This window comes from Typopeltis vanoorti, chromosome 18, assembly GCF_054136105.1.
Source record: "Typopeltis vanoorti isolate ZY-2024b chromosome 18, IOZ_Tvanoo_1.0, whole genome shotgun sequence".
In the NCBI taxonomy this organism is placed as follows: Eukaryota; Metazoa; Arthropoda; class Arachnida; order Uropygi; family Thelyphonidae; genus Typopeltis; species Typopeltis vanoorti.
Window position 1 is genome coordinate 37,050,140 of NC_143566.1, and position 15,501 is coordinate 37,065,640.

General features: G+C 38.7%; 1 protein-coding gene across 1 annotated transcript in view; it reads left to right on the top strand.

Moving 5' to 3' along the window:
- The window catches only part of LOC150096594 (uncharacterized), a 35,399-nt gene that overhangs the window by 16,908 nt on the left and 2,990 nt on the right, over positions 1–15,501 (top strand). The window contains exon 2 of the mRNA XM_090408657.1: positions 5,248–5,331. Coding sequence (XP_090264783.1) covers positions 5,248–5,331 — 84 coding nt within the window. The remainder of the gene's footprint in view (positions 1–5,247; positions 5,332–15,501) is intronic.

The window sequence follows — 15,501 nt, forward strand, 5'->3', positions numbered from 1 at the left end:
GAGGCATATGGGGTTCAAATTTCAGTATGGCAAGAAATTATTTCCCTTGGTCATCAATGCAGGAGTTTTAGGAAAAGAGCAATACTAAGTCATCATTATCTTTTGGTGAAGTAACGGTGTCATCACCTTCTCCAACAATCTTAGCAGAAAGATTGTCCACCACTAAATTTCAGGGTTTTAGAGATTGTATGAACAGGATAAACAAAGAAGGCTTCACTTCACCATGTGTGCAAATAAGGGGAAATGCCATGTTACACAAGTTTTCAAACAAAACATATTTTCATACATTTGTACCATTTTCATGGGAAAAGTAGATGTGAAGAACAAGCAACCGTGTGAGCAGGTCTTCGTATATGAAACTGTATACTTCAACTACTTGAAGCAGAATGACTTTCTACTTCAACTGTGTGGACTTCTATGTAATAAAGATGTTTCTCTCCATCTGATCCTATGTGAAGGAGTATCCAGAGTATGGTATGCCACTCTCTTACATCTGAGATCATCTGTATGGCAAGTTGAGATTGGCAGACCATGCTCTGGATGTTCCTTCACATAGGATCAGATGGAGAAAAACATCTTTATTACATAGAAGTTGTTACAGGTCTGAGAGACTCGTCTTAGAATCAGCATCAACTATGAAACACTTTTTCACCCTCAACAAGTATGGCTGCATTAATTTATCAAAGATTTGAGAGCCCGTTATTCTGATACCTAATAGCTAGACTTATCTGAATTAACCTGGTTGGCTGAGTGGTTAATGTATCTGCTCTCCAGCCAAATGGCTGTGGGTTCGAATCCCGTCATGGGCATTGATGTTTGTGATTGTCTGTAAAATTACTAGTGGTGGTGGTGGGCAGTAGATGGCATTGTTGTAAATGATGCAGTTTGCTGTAGCTAGTGGATTGAGTGGTGGGGATGGAGAGTTGTAGAGTAGGTGTCCTCCCTCGATGAGTCTTTCTACTCCTTGGAGGTGTCATGTAATAATAATAACTTTATAGTTATCTGAACCATAGAGGGCACCATGTAAGGTCATTAGGTGTCAGTTACAATTTAAATTGTTTCTACAATTACTTAGTTTAACACTGTGTGCCTGTCATAGTATCATTGTGTTCTGATGATGCTGGGTAGAAAACTAGCAAAATAGTGAATTTAATGAATGTATTATTTCCTCTCGGTGTTAGATAACTGTTGATTGAACCAAATATACAGTTACATGGTGTTGCAGCAGAAGTCAGTTGACACATCAACCCATTTGAGAATTGGTTAAATTGAAAGTTCATTCCTTTTGAAGGTTGTGTAATTGAGAGATTACTGTAAAGATATTTTCCAAGATTCTGAGCATCCGGTTCATAATGTTTTCTCTGCAATATTTCAAATTGTGTGTGCCACCTATATATCATTTTGTTCACGAAAACAAGCTCTTTACACACAATAAAAAGGAATGAACTTTCAATTTAACCAATTCTCAAATGGGTTGATGTGTCAACTGACTTCTGCTGCAACACCATGTAACTGTATATTTGGTTCAACCACCTTTGCAATATGTCCCCTAAATTTCAGGTTTCTATCAATCATCAACCCCAGATCTCTTGTCTCCCCTACTTCCTCCAGTATAACTCCTCCCATAGAGTATGCAGTGTCCCATTGAAGACAATTTCCAAAATTCCAAAAATGTTTGGTTCATCTTTATATTTAAGCACTGAGTTTATTATACCAAATTATCAAATAAGTGATGATAATAAGTGATGCATGTAGCAATAAGGGAATTGAATTTCTAGAATTCTTGAGGGACAAACGTCTTAGGCAACATGTAGTAGAGGGAACAAGAGGTTCAAGAGTTTTGGATTTGGTTATAGCATCAGAAGAGTTGATAATAACTGAGCTGACATCTCTCCCACCAGTTGGAGAGAGTGACTGTATGGTTTTGACTTGGAAAATGAATAGACATGCAGGAGTATCAAAGAGACGGGAACGTATGTGGAATTATAAGGCAGGTGATTATAATAGTCTAAGACATCGACTTGGGGAAGTTTCATGGAGGCGGGAATTGGAAGACCGGGATATCATTAGTGCCTGGGAAATTATGAAAGAATATTTGTTAGCAGCAATGGTAAGTTGTATACTACGAGTGAACAAGAGGACACAATTTGGAGTAAAGTGGATGACAAACAATATTAAACAGGAATTGCGTGCAAAAAAGAGGCTCTGGAAGAGATATAAGGAGACTGGAGAAGAGAAGATGCATGAAGAGTATAAGACACAGGCCAGGAGAGTGACTAGTATGGTAAGGAAGACGAAACTGGAATATGAGAGGAGATTAGCCCTAAGATCCAAAGAAAATCCTATGGAATTTTTCAGATATGTGGCCAGTAGGAGAAGAAATGTGGAAGAATGATATTGTGGGATAAAAATGGGAATAGAGTGACTGATGCAGAGGACATAGTAGAATTGTTCAATGAACACTTTATTGGAGTATTTCATTCTGGAGGAGTCAGTTTTAATGCTAGAGGGATAGGGCAGGTTCGAGGTTTAGAGGTACAGAAGGAGAGTGTGTTTCAAATACTGAGTACTCTGGATGTCAGTAAAGCTGTGTGACTGGATGGTATTTCATCACGAGTTTTGAGAGAATGTGCTAGAGAACTGATAGTGCGGGAAAGGTGCCCATGGAATGAAAGGAAGGTAAGATAGTGCATTGCATAAGGGGCAGTAGCAGACTGGAAGTGTCTAATTATAGGCCAGTTTGTGTGTCATCAGTAGTTAGTAAGATCTTGGAGAAAGTAGCAAAGGACCGTATACAACATTGGGCAGAAGAGAGTAATGTTATCTGTGAGAGTCAACATGGATTTGTGAAGGGACAAACATTTTAGCAATATGCTAGCCTTTTATGATAAAGTTACAAGAGCATTAGATGAGGGAAAGGCATATACTGCCATTTTCTTAGATTTAGTGAAGGCATTTTCTTAGATTTAGTGAATGATAGTTATGAGGATCGGCTGATGGAATGTTGACTGCAGAGTTGGTGGATAGAAGAAGGAGAGGTGATACGGTTGAGACTTTTAAACTGTTGAGAGGTGGTTACAGGATTGACACTGGGAAGTTCTTTCGCTTGGTTGAACAGCGGGAAGGAGTGATGACAAGAGGGTGCCACATGATAAGCTGATATTTATGTTGCAGCACATGGGTCTGGATGTCTGGATTCAGGATTGGCTGTCCGATAGGTATTAGAGAGTTTTGTGTGGTGGGACAGTTTCAAGGAAGCAGAGGGTTACAAGGGGGTCCCACAGGGCTCAGTACTGGGACCTATATTGTTTAACCTTTATATCAATGACATTGTCAGTGGATTGCAATGGGATATTCAGTTGTTTGTGGATGATGCGAAGCTGGGAAGGATTATTAGTAATAGTAATAGTGCAGATGCGGCAGCCCTGCAAGAGGATTTGAATAAGCTAGATAGATGGGCAAATGAATGGGGGCATCAGTTTAATGCAGCAAAATGTAAGGTCTTGAGGTTTGGGAAACATCAATGGGACACTGTTGAAAGTTTTTTTCACTTGGTTAGAGTATAATAATCCAGAGTATAATAATAAGAATCCAGACATCCTATAGGTAGAGATGACCTGCGAATGCTTCTGCCTGGTATCTCAGCTTGGGCCTGGCTCCCACTGAAGAGACCTCAATAAAGGTCGAAACTAGTCTGGGTAGTGGCCCTTCCCTTGATGCATAACATTAGACATATCCGCAAGGAGATGTATTTTGCATTATAGGAGATACTGAGACAGGAGTGTTGGTAGCTTGCTCCACCTTTGCAACGAGTTGCCCTGGTGTTGTACCACCTTACCCCAGTCCTGAAGATACTTTCAGGTGCAAACTTTGTTTGCTCACACTTGGATAAAGGATTAAACTAAATTTATTATTCAATGGGACACTGCATACTCTATGGGAGGAGTTATACTGGAGGAAGTAGTGGAGACAAGAGATCTGGGGTTGATGATTGATAGAAACCTGAAATTTAGGGGACATATTGCAAAGGTGGTGAAGTAACACAGAGGATTGCTGCAATAATGAGAAGGACGCTGACCTGCAGAGATAAAACAGTTATCATTCCGTTGTATAAGACCCTGATCAGACCACACTTGGACTATTGTTCTCAGATTTGGTCCACAGGATTTGAAGGGGATAAATTAACTGTGGAAAGGGTACAAAGGCAGATAACAAAGATGGTTTCAGGACTGTACAATGATAGTTATGAGGATCAGCTGATGGAATGTGGACTGCAGAGTTGGTGGTTAGAAGAAGGAGAGGTGATATGATTGAGACTTTTAAACTGTTGAGAGGTGGTTACAGGATTGACACTGGGAAGTTCTTTCGCTTGGTTGAACAGCGGGAAGGAGTGATGACAAGAGGCCATCCCTGGAAGTTACGAAAGGAAACTGTGAGCAAGAGTGTGAGCAGTGGTTTCTTTGCATGGAGGATGGTTGAACCATGGAATGCATTGCCTGATGGAGTAGTGAGAGTGAGAACGGTCAATGAGTAGGTCCTTCCTAAGAAACTTTATGTTTCTTAGGAAGGACCTCCCATGATGAGTCTTTTGACTCCATGGAGGCCTGAATAATAATAATAATAAAATCTGCTAATGTCTTTATTTCTCTGTAGGGAGTGGGTAAGGCTATTTTAGTCCCATCTAACTTTTAGAGATAGAACAGTCATTTTCCATCATTATCCAATCCGAGATAGCTGTCCCAAGACTCTCACTGATTTTTAATCGGCGTTCCAGCGAAGGGAGTATGACAGAAACAAGTGCTTCCATGTCCTGGTTCCTAATTCAATTTATTGTTGACTGAAATTAGTATGGGTTCTGTAGTTGGTTTTCTTGTGTTTACAGGATAAACGAGTTTCTGGAGAAAAAACTCGCTTGGCCATGCCCCAGATTGACTAACTCGGGAAAACTGTTCAAAGAAAGGATTAGAAAAATGATCAAACGCTGCTTTCTGTGCTTTAAAATTATTAAGGAATTAACTATTCATTTCACTCATTTATCTTTTATTACAAGTGCCAACCATTCCTCTAGTCAGCAACTTGAATTGAACTTAGAATGCTTTTCTTTGGGCATCCTAGTGCTATGGATGCAAACAATTTCTACAGGGCTGTGCCAAATTATCATAAAACCAGAATCCGACACTGTTTTCTGTGTTTTAAAATGTTCAAGGAATTAACTATCTATTTCACTCATTTAATCTTTTATTTTAGGTGGCATACCAAGTATTGACAACCATGCTGTTCTAGCTGTCCAGTCCTTGTTGGAACCACAGCCTGCTATTACTGTAGAAGGTGGTATGTAATTATCAGTTGTAATATTTATGTATTCTGTTTGTGCCATCTAGATTCCAGATAATTAATAGCATGATATGTAATGCATCACTCTTTGATTGTTTAAAATCAGAATATAATCTATTAGCATATAGAAATAACAATTATTATTCTTTCCTGGTAACACTTTTGTAATCCAGCAAAGGTTGGTCGATTGGTAGAATCTCTGCTACTAATGGCTCACAAAAAGTTAAGCAAGTTTAAGCACGGTTAGTAGTTGGAAGGGGTTTCAATCGTTTGATGCTGTTGGCACACTCTCCCTCAATGAGTCTTTGGACTCCCTGGAAGTGTCACATAATAATAATAATAATCGCAAATTTTATCACTACATATATATATATCACTCCCATACACAAGAAGCCACAAGGCCTATAGCAAATAAATATTGTGTAGGTCAAGAGAAAAACAATCTGTAGATATTCTTCTTAAAGAGCTGAGGTTGTGGATCATGGGAAATGCTTCATGGGGAATAAAAGACAAGTCTGCAGGTTAACCCAAATAAAGATGTTGGGTAGCTGCTGTGCTTCCAGTAGGTTTAATAGATATTGGGGTGGGGGTGGGGGTTAGTTCTGCTGAATGCTGGCCATGGACATATCTGTAGAAGAGAGTCTCTAAGAGAGGTCATCAATCAACTGAACTGCTCTCTTCTGGACTTTATCAAGAATTTTTAGAGGTCTTAACCACACCTATGAGAGCAGTATTCCATTAATATGTATACATTGTAGAAAGTTTTTTAATCCCCCAGTTAGAAAACAAATTATAGTTGCCAAGGAATTATCTTTTATCCAAGTGTAAGTAAAGTGTGTGTATGAAGTGTCTTTGTGATGACTAGCTAACTTATATATAGAAGCAGATGACTTCACATCAGTTGCCTTAGTATCCCTTAATGCAAAGTATACTTCCTTTCAGAAGTGCATAATGCTGTGCATTAAGGGAAAGCTAGTTTTAACCTTTATTGAGGTCTCATCAATGGAAGCCAGCCTCAAGAAGATACCAAATCTAGCTCACTTGGAATGCATACTGCAACATTTTATGAAATTCTCCAAAAGGAAAAGTAAATGGAAAGATACTGCTGAGAAGACCAGAAAGAAATGGATACAAAACTTATCAGGAGCATAAGTACACTGATATCCTACAGATATTTAAAGAACTTGGCTGTAAATAGATTGGACTGGAAAGCTGTTGTTCTAGCTCTAACCTGTATTAGGAAGATGATCATGATGTTGCAGTTTTGAGCTCAGAATGATAGAATTGGCTAATTCTTGTTAGTCCAATAATTATTTGGATAACTGGATAATTATTTCAACAGCTATTGGACACAATGCATTTTTTTTGTCCATAGTAATGGACCTAAGATTACTTTGTGCATCATGACCATCCTTTTTAGCTTTTAAAAAATAGATATCTGTTTTATTTGTGTTTCATTTTGTTTGCTTGAGAAAGACCATATATATTACACTAAAGAATGCTATCCCTTATTCACCAATGCTTGCCAGCAGGCAGTTATTCCTTATATAATATTTTTTTTTTCAATTAATTGTGTATCTTCCTGTCACCAGTTACATCATCAGTAAAAATGTATGAAAGTTTAGCAAACTCCTAAATGGCAATTTACTTACATTTTTGTTTTCATATATAAGAACTGTATATTAAATTTAGTTTCCTGATTCTACAGAGCCAGCTTGTTTGGCTGATTGGTTAGCTTATCTACTCTCCAATCAACAGGTTGGTTGCAAGCTTCTGCCATGAATATGGATGCTTGTGATTATCTTTAGGTGGGAGATGAATTTCATTGCCCAGTTTAAGACCACTACTCCCACTTATTAGAGGCCCAAAGTAGTATGAAAAGTTCTATGTTTTGGTCTTAAGAGCAGGATTTCTTGATTATGTAAAACACAAATAAAAATAAATAATGAATAAAAGTGGAATTAAAAAGCAGGTTAGACTTTTCTAAATAATTACAAGATGCTACTTCAGGCAATCAATGATGATCAGAGAATGGAAGGAGTAGCTATATTCTTCAGTGATAATCTTCTTGAATGGCAGGCAATATTGAGTAGAGTAATGAGATAAACATCAAAATGAGGAATTGGGCAATGTTTGTGCCACTGGTCCAAAAGAAAGTTATACCAAGGAAGGAATGGAGGGATTGTTCTCTGTTATTAGAGAAGGCAGCTGATATAGAGAAAAAAGAAAAGTTGTTGAAAATCTAAACAGCAGAGTAGGAAATGGGCCACTGAATTAGAAACCTTTGCAGATGTGCATAAATGTCACTTACACAGCATATATGCAAAATACTTGATCATGTGCATCACACGTGTTCTAGGCAACTATTTAAGAATGCTGCTGGTCAGCAGTCATCAATAGTGTTGACCAGGAAAAATAAAGGATCTTTTAGAGTTTGATAAAGGGCTTATTGTGGGTGACCATCTGGCTGGAGCCATGATTTTGAAAACAGCAGAGCTGACTGCTTTCTCAAACAATAAGATATCCCAGGTGTTTAATAAGTTGAAAAATAACTGCTATTGCTTGTCTAAGAGGCATAACTGTGGTCCTAAGAGAGTCTGTCAGGAATGAGATCAGCATCATGTGAGAAGGCTTGTACGGACAAACAGAACTTCCTGTGTGGAGGGAATTTCAGAGGATGATTGGTAATGGCAATTGCATGCTTATATGTAAACCACTGATCTCTGCGAAGTTTCTAATTTAGTGGCTGGTATGAGTCTAAGCCCCACATTGGAGAGGCTCTCAGCTGTATGACATGACATGACATGTCCATGTGTGGGTAAGTGGTTAAAGGAATTTTTTTATGTATTTTTTGAAGATCTGAAGGTTATAATCATTAAGAAAAGCAATATGGGAAGAGCAGAGGTGTATGAAATTAAGGCAGAGGATGAGAGCTAATGCAGTGAATTTAGAGTTTAACTGTCTATGGGTGTTGACCAGCAGCTCTTCATCTTCACATCTGAGTGAGGAAAGTGGAGGGATGGTAACAACCAGTTCAGCAGAGTGGCACCTATCGAAATACCTATAGAAAAGACATAATGCAGAACAGAGCACACATGGGGAAAGTGACTTAAGGTATATAAATTAAGTGAATTGCTTATTCTGTATACAGTCAAGCATTTTGAGGAAAGTCTTAGATGAAGAGACATAAATACATTAGGTCCACAGCCTCTTCAGAAGATTGAAGAGGCTGTGGACCTAATGTATTTATGCCATGATAGATTAGATGTGAACAGTGGCGTAGCTAGGGTGGGGGTTCCCCCGGACAGCACTTTGCGTTAAGAAATCTTGCCATACTGTCTATAGAACAGCAACTGAGTGATGAAATGGACTTCGATGTCGTTGACGATTTTGCTAACGGAAAAGCAAGAAAAATAACATTTTAGAATGTTGGAATTAAAGTTTTACTTCAAAAATAAACATAGTGTTTTAATTTATTTCCATATACGTCGTTTTGACACTTTTTGTAGTATTTTTCGTGTGTATTGAGAGGGGCAGCAAACTCAGGGACTGCCCCGGGCGGCAAAAGCTCTAGATACACCACTGGATGTGAGAGTTCACCCAAGAAGAGAAAACTGGTCCTGGTTGGCAAGATGAATATTATCAGAAGTGAGGAAGAGAGAGGCATGGTCTTTCTTCATGGAAATGAGACAGGATTGCATTTTAGTGGCATTAAAATTGACAGGTTGTCTTTTCCCCACTTGAACATGTAGGTGACAGTACTGAGCACTGGAATACACCAGCATTAACTGGAAAATCTAATGAACGGAAGCCATCCATCACGACCTGCAGTGAACAACTGGAGAAGAAGCTGGCAATCCATTTCAGTACCATAAGATGGTAGCTTGGTAAGAACACCACAATGCCAGACTTGATCAGATGCTTTGGGAGTATCAAAAGCAACCACTTGAGTTTCTCCAAACTTTTCCATGGCCTGCATCCAAAGATAGGAAAGTTTAGCAAGGAGGTCTGCTGCGGAAAGAGAATGGCAGAATCCATACTGGTGTGGTGAAGCAGGTTGGCTGTTGATGATCTTTTCCATTATTTTTGAGAGTAATAAGGTCAGAGCAACAAGACGATAGTTAGATGGCAGATCTTTATCTCCCTTTTTTTTGGGGGGGGGGGGGAACAAGCTGGATAAAAGCTTGCCTTCCAAGCAGTTGGATAGATGCCAGATGAGTATGATAGTTTGGAAAAACAATACAAGATGGGTGTGAGTTCTTGAACCACAATTTTTTAGTACAGCTGGAGAAATACCGTTACTCATGAGTATCAAGGCTACTGAGCATTTTCCTGCTGTCCTTCTGGCAAAATTTCAGAGGAAGCACATGTGTATAGTTTTTAGAATGGCGAGAGGAGATCTGCTTTAGTCATCCATACAAGAGTTGGAGAAAAAAATTGACCCAGAGATCTGCCTTATCTTTGGAAGATTTTGCTATTGTATCAACAAGATGTGTGTGTGTGAGAGAGAGATGGAATCATGGGACAGACATTGCATCCCATGGTTTTGGTGAGGAACTTAGAAGGCTTGACTGCCATTTGGACAGAATACAAGCTTAGTCTATTTTGCCCTTACAAAGACTATTTTGGAGGTGTTGATGATTTTTTAATTGTTATAGGCTTGTAGTGTAAGCTGAATTTTGGTCTTTGACTGCTTTGGCACAGTTGCTATTAGAATTAGGGTTTGGATAAGGGGGGGGTGAGAATTTTAAGTGGAGTGGAGATAAAAATTAGGAATGCACTGAACCATTGGCTAAATAAATAAAATCAAATATTCAGTTTGAAATTTCACCCAAGTACTGAATGCTCAGTTGAGATATACTGAATTAAATATAAACAAATGTTTTGAGGAGTAAAAAAATGCTCATTAAAAATTGATAAAAATTTTTAATGTATTTATTTTTTGTGTATTTTTATTTATTCAAAACATATCTTTATGAAATTTAATTCTATATGCTTCAGCCAAATATTTGGCAAATTTTAGAATGAAGAAAGATTGAAAAATGTGTGTCATAATTCTTCACATAACCATATAATAACCACGTGAAAATGAAAAAAATAAAAAGAACCATCCTTATTTTAGAACACCCCATATATCTTCATAATAAAATACTATTACTAGAACCACTTACATTTAATTTAAATGTCTCTATTTGTAAAATGTTTGGCTAAGTTTCATAGCCATTGTCACTACAGTTATAGGAAAAAAACAAGAACAACAATTCAACTGAATGCGCATGATATTGTGTGCACTATCGACTGCAGGAGAATAGTTCCATCTGCGTTAATAGATATCCAAAATAAATTACAATAAAATAATTTAGTTAATATAATATTTTTAAACATAAATAAAAAATTAATTACAAATTAAGGAAAACATGAATGGTGAGTATTAGTTATAACTTCTCAAAATTGAGAAAGTTTTAGGCAATCGTTTTTATTCAGGTTTGGGTTGGGAGTGTGTGTGTGTGTGTGCGTTTGATTGATCCCAGACACTAGAGGTCAATAGACCTATAAGCACATTAGTGCCAATGTGTGGGGTGCAGATGAAGACTGAGATGGAAGTTTATTGATGGTTTTTTTTTTTTTTTTTGAAGAGCTGCAAATTGTATTTGTTTTGGAATACATTCATATGTAATAATAGTAATATAATAATATTTATATATAATATATATCTATATCTCTACTCTATATATATATATATATATCTACTCTATATATATCTATGGCTCATCTCACTGCTGTCGACTGGCTACAAGGTGCTGTCTAACATCATGCTAATGCTCCTCACATCATATGCAGAAGAGTGCCTTGGTGACTACCAGATGAGCTTCAGGAGGAACCGTTCTACAATAGACCAACTCTTCATGCTGCGCCAAGTTTTTGAAAAGTGCTGGGAATATAACCGGGAAGTTCATAATATTTTCATAGACTTTTCTAAAGCCTATGACTCAATAATATGCCCAAAAATATGGCAGGTGTTAGAAGAGCTGGGAATTCCTCGAAAACTCCAAAAAATGGTGCAGGTGTGTGTAACTGGTTCGAGAGCAAGAGTGAAAGCAGAAGATGACCTGTCGGATCTGTTTCAAGTACAGACCAGTGTGAAGTAGGGTGATGGGCTTTCTCTGATTCTCTTCAATCTAGTGTTAGAAAAATTAATTAGAAACACACAGCAAGTGGCAGGTGGAATCAACAAGGAGGTGCAAATTAGGATTCTTGGTTACGCTCATGACGCATCAACGGGACGACACAGTGGCATTGGTTACTGCTATTGAGGAAACTGCAGAAGTTAGCCTGAAGATAAACGACGAGAAGACAAAATACCTTTTTATGAGTCACCATGCTGCTCAAGCTCCAGAGGGAGCTGCACAGTTTGAGAGGGTGAAGGTATTTAGGTACTTGGGCTCTTTCGTGACTGAAGACAACAAAGTTGAGGCTGATGTCCAGAGTTGGGTAAATGCTGAGAATGTGGCCTATTATCAGGTGCGTCCTCTTTTCGCCTCGCGCTTGCTGTCTTGGACTACAAAGGTGGGACTATACAAGACTTTGATCAGGCCTGTTCTCCTCTACAGTGCTGAAGCGTGGATTCTCATGGCGAGACAAACCGATCACCTGAGAGTATTCGAGAACGAGATGCTACGACCTATCTATGGAGGGGTCATGGCAGACGGAGTCTGGAGGAGGCTGTCCAGTGCTGCCATACGCGCTTTATACAACTCAGCAGACGTCTTGATGGAGCTGCGAGCCCAGCATCTTCAGTGGCTGTGGCACCTGTACCGTATGGGCCCCGAAAGGACTGTGAGACAAGTGTGGGAGGCCCGACCCCGATTAGGGAGGCTGCCAGGGAAACCGAGAAGGAGATGGGTGGATCAGGAGAAGGAAGACCTGCAGGCTGTCGGGCTGGAGATCTTCTGCTGCAGCCTGAACTTCCAAATCTTGTCTAGAGTAAGGTTCAAGTAGTAATATATGTTTGTAGTTGTTTGTAGCGTGTGAGGAGGGGGGGGGTCTGTCAGGTCTATATTATTATTATTATTATTATTTAGGCCTCCAAGAAGTCAAAAGACTCATTGCAGGAGGTCCTTCCTGGGAAACCCAAGTCTATCCAGACTTATCGTGGGAGGTCCCTCCTAGGAAACACAAAGTCTATCATACCACTCCTTAAACTCATTGACCAATCTCACTCTCACCACTCTATCAGGCAATACATTCCACGGTTCAACCACCCTCCATGCAAAGAAACCACTCCTCACTCTCTTGCTCACAGTTTCCTTTCGTAACTTCCAGGGATGGCTCCCTTGTCATCACTCCTTCCCACTGTTCAACCAAGCGAAAGAACTCCCCAGTGTCAATCCTGTAATCACCTCTCAACAGTTTAAAAGTCTCAATCATAATATCACCTCTCCTTCTTCTATCCACCCAACTCTGCAGTCCACATTCCATCAGCCGATCCTCATAACTAACATTGTACTGTCCTGAAACTGTCTTTGTTATCTGCGACCAAATCTGAGAACAATAGTCTAAGTGTGGTCTGATCAGGGTCTTATACAATGAAATGATAACTCTTTTATCTCTGCAGGTCAGCGTCCTTCTCATTATTGCAACAATCCTCTATATTACCTTCACCACCTTTGCAATATGTCTTCTGAATTTCAGGTTTCTATCAATCATCAACCCCAGATCTTTTGTCTCCCCTACTTCCTCCAGTTTAGCTCCTCCATCTCCAGTATAGCCCCTCAATCCACTGACAATGTCATTGATATGAAGGTTAAACAATATAGGTCCCAGTACTGAGCCCTGTGGGACCCCACTTGTAACCCACTGCTTCCTTGAAACTGCCCCACCACACACAACTCTCTGATACCTATCGGACAGCTATATTATGCTATATTAAGCTTTGTAGACTGGATCCTTGGTTATTCTATAGTGGATAAATTCTAATATATTAGGTCATTGCTAACAGCAACCAACTTGGTATATCTACCAGCTTATCAGTGAAATTGCAGAAGGAAAACCAGTTTTCATTGTGGACATTGAGTTCCCAAGGAAAATTACCTCACTCTTTGGTCATTTTGACTACAGAAATAACCTGAGTAAAGTAATCTTTAGAGATTACTTTACTCAGGTTATAGTATGAGCATGCAGTAGAAGATGAAAGATTCATTGACATACTGCTGACCTATGGAACCCATTCTCCTGTCCATGATGATCTTCACAGCTCACTCTATATGTACCGCCATACTCAGATTCCCTCCAGGCATGATCTGCAGAGTAACAGGCAGCAAAATTATTCACTAGCTGATTAGGAAGCCTCTTGATTTATTACTCTCTAGCAGTCAGCCTGTAGAACTACATTACTGCTGTATCCTCGCATGAAGGAGTGTGGGTCCCTACAGTGTATTTGGCATATGAAGAGTTTCATATGCAAGGAATGTGAAAAGGAGAGAGAACAGTGAGTAATGCATAGCTGCCTCTGATTGGATTTGATAGTTGACTAGATCTCAACTAGCTGAGCATGTATGGATGAGGTAGAACAAGTCACTAAGCAGGTATGATTTCTCATAACTTGATGCCATGTGGCAGTTTTAGTTTAAATAAAATCAGTACGAAGGGATTCTGTGTGGGTGTGTATACATGCATCATAATCAGAGCTGATCCAAGAGTATCTGATGCCCCTAGCAAAGAAAATTTAGGCACCCCTATACATTGTCTCTCTATATATATTTTGTCATACTCACACAAGCACATGTACAACTACACAATGTGGATATTTATAAAAATAATATCATTATGAACATTAAAAAAATTTATTAATGAAAACCAATACATTATTATAATTACAGCTATTATAGCCTGTTTTTGTTTAGGAATGACCCTTATTTAAATACATTGGCTATCAATACTCAAAGGGGTATATATATTTAGGGCATTGGTGAGTATAGAAGGCAATTAAGGTAGAATAAAAGAGGTGGAAAAATTTGGTACATACCTTTATTGATTCTACGATGCCTTCCACTTCCATGATCACGCTGAAGGTTGTTACAAGCGGGGGGGGGGGGGCGGTGTTTAGACATGGGAAAAATAAGTTTTGGATAACCCAGGTTAATATTAATAATATATATATAAATGTATACATATATTATTTTGAATTAGGGGGCATTTTTGTGGGGGGGGAAGGGTAAAGACTATTGTGGCAACTGGGGTTAACGGGGTGTGGAACCGTTTCGGTCGTGTGACCATCCTCGGAACTTTGTCGGAAATGAGTGTAAGGCTATGTCAGGGCAAGTTTGCAACTGCCAAATAAGGGCATTAGTTGTCACTACATGGCCGGAAGCGTGGCTTAAATTGTAGCTTCTGGAACGTCCAACATTCTGAAATTAGGTAGGGGTAGTGGACGTTAATAGAATTTTCATCGCATTTTATGGCAATAGTTTTGGATATTCTTAGCATTGTTTCGTTGTCTTGTTTGTCTATGATTATGACCTTGTCAATTTGGGGGATATGTTTTAGTTGAAGGGCATGAGCTGCAATCTCAGTCTTCCCTGTACTCTGTGTTTTATTTTTCTTTTTGGTGTTGCGATGTTTTTTTGTGTTCAGATATTCTGGAATGGGAATATTGCAATCCCTGAAGTGCTCTTGTAATCTAGTCTATAGGGACCTAATTGTGGAGCTGGTGTAGGTGACGTCACAATCCTCTTGACAAGGAAATTTGTAGACAACGTTGTAGAGTTTGAATATTTCTTTGTGTGTGAGAGATTTTTTAGGTTTTAGGAGAGTTGCTAACTTTTATTCTACCTTAATTGCCTTCTATACTCACCAATAATGCCCTAAATATATATACCCCTTTGAGTATTGATAGCCAATGTATTTAAATAAGGGTCACTCCTAAACAAAAACAGGCTATAATAACCATAATTATAATAATAGTGTTTAAGAGGAGTATCATGGGATTTTTCCCGGAGACTATACTTAAAACCACTACATTTGTATACATATATGATTACTCCTAATATCTGTATAACAAGAAAATTATTACATCTTAAATACAAAAATTATGAAAAATTAATCTTTCAGGCTTTTGCTTTGGCAAAGTTTTGAATTAATTCATCTATATTGATTGTAGATGCAATT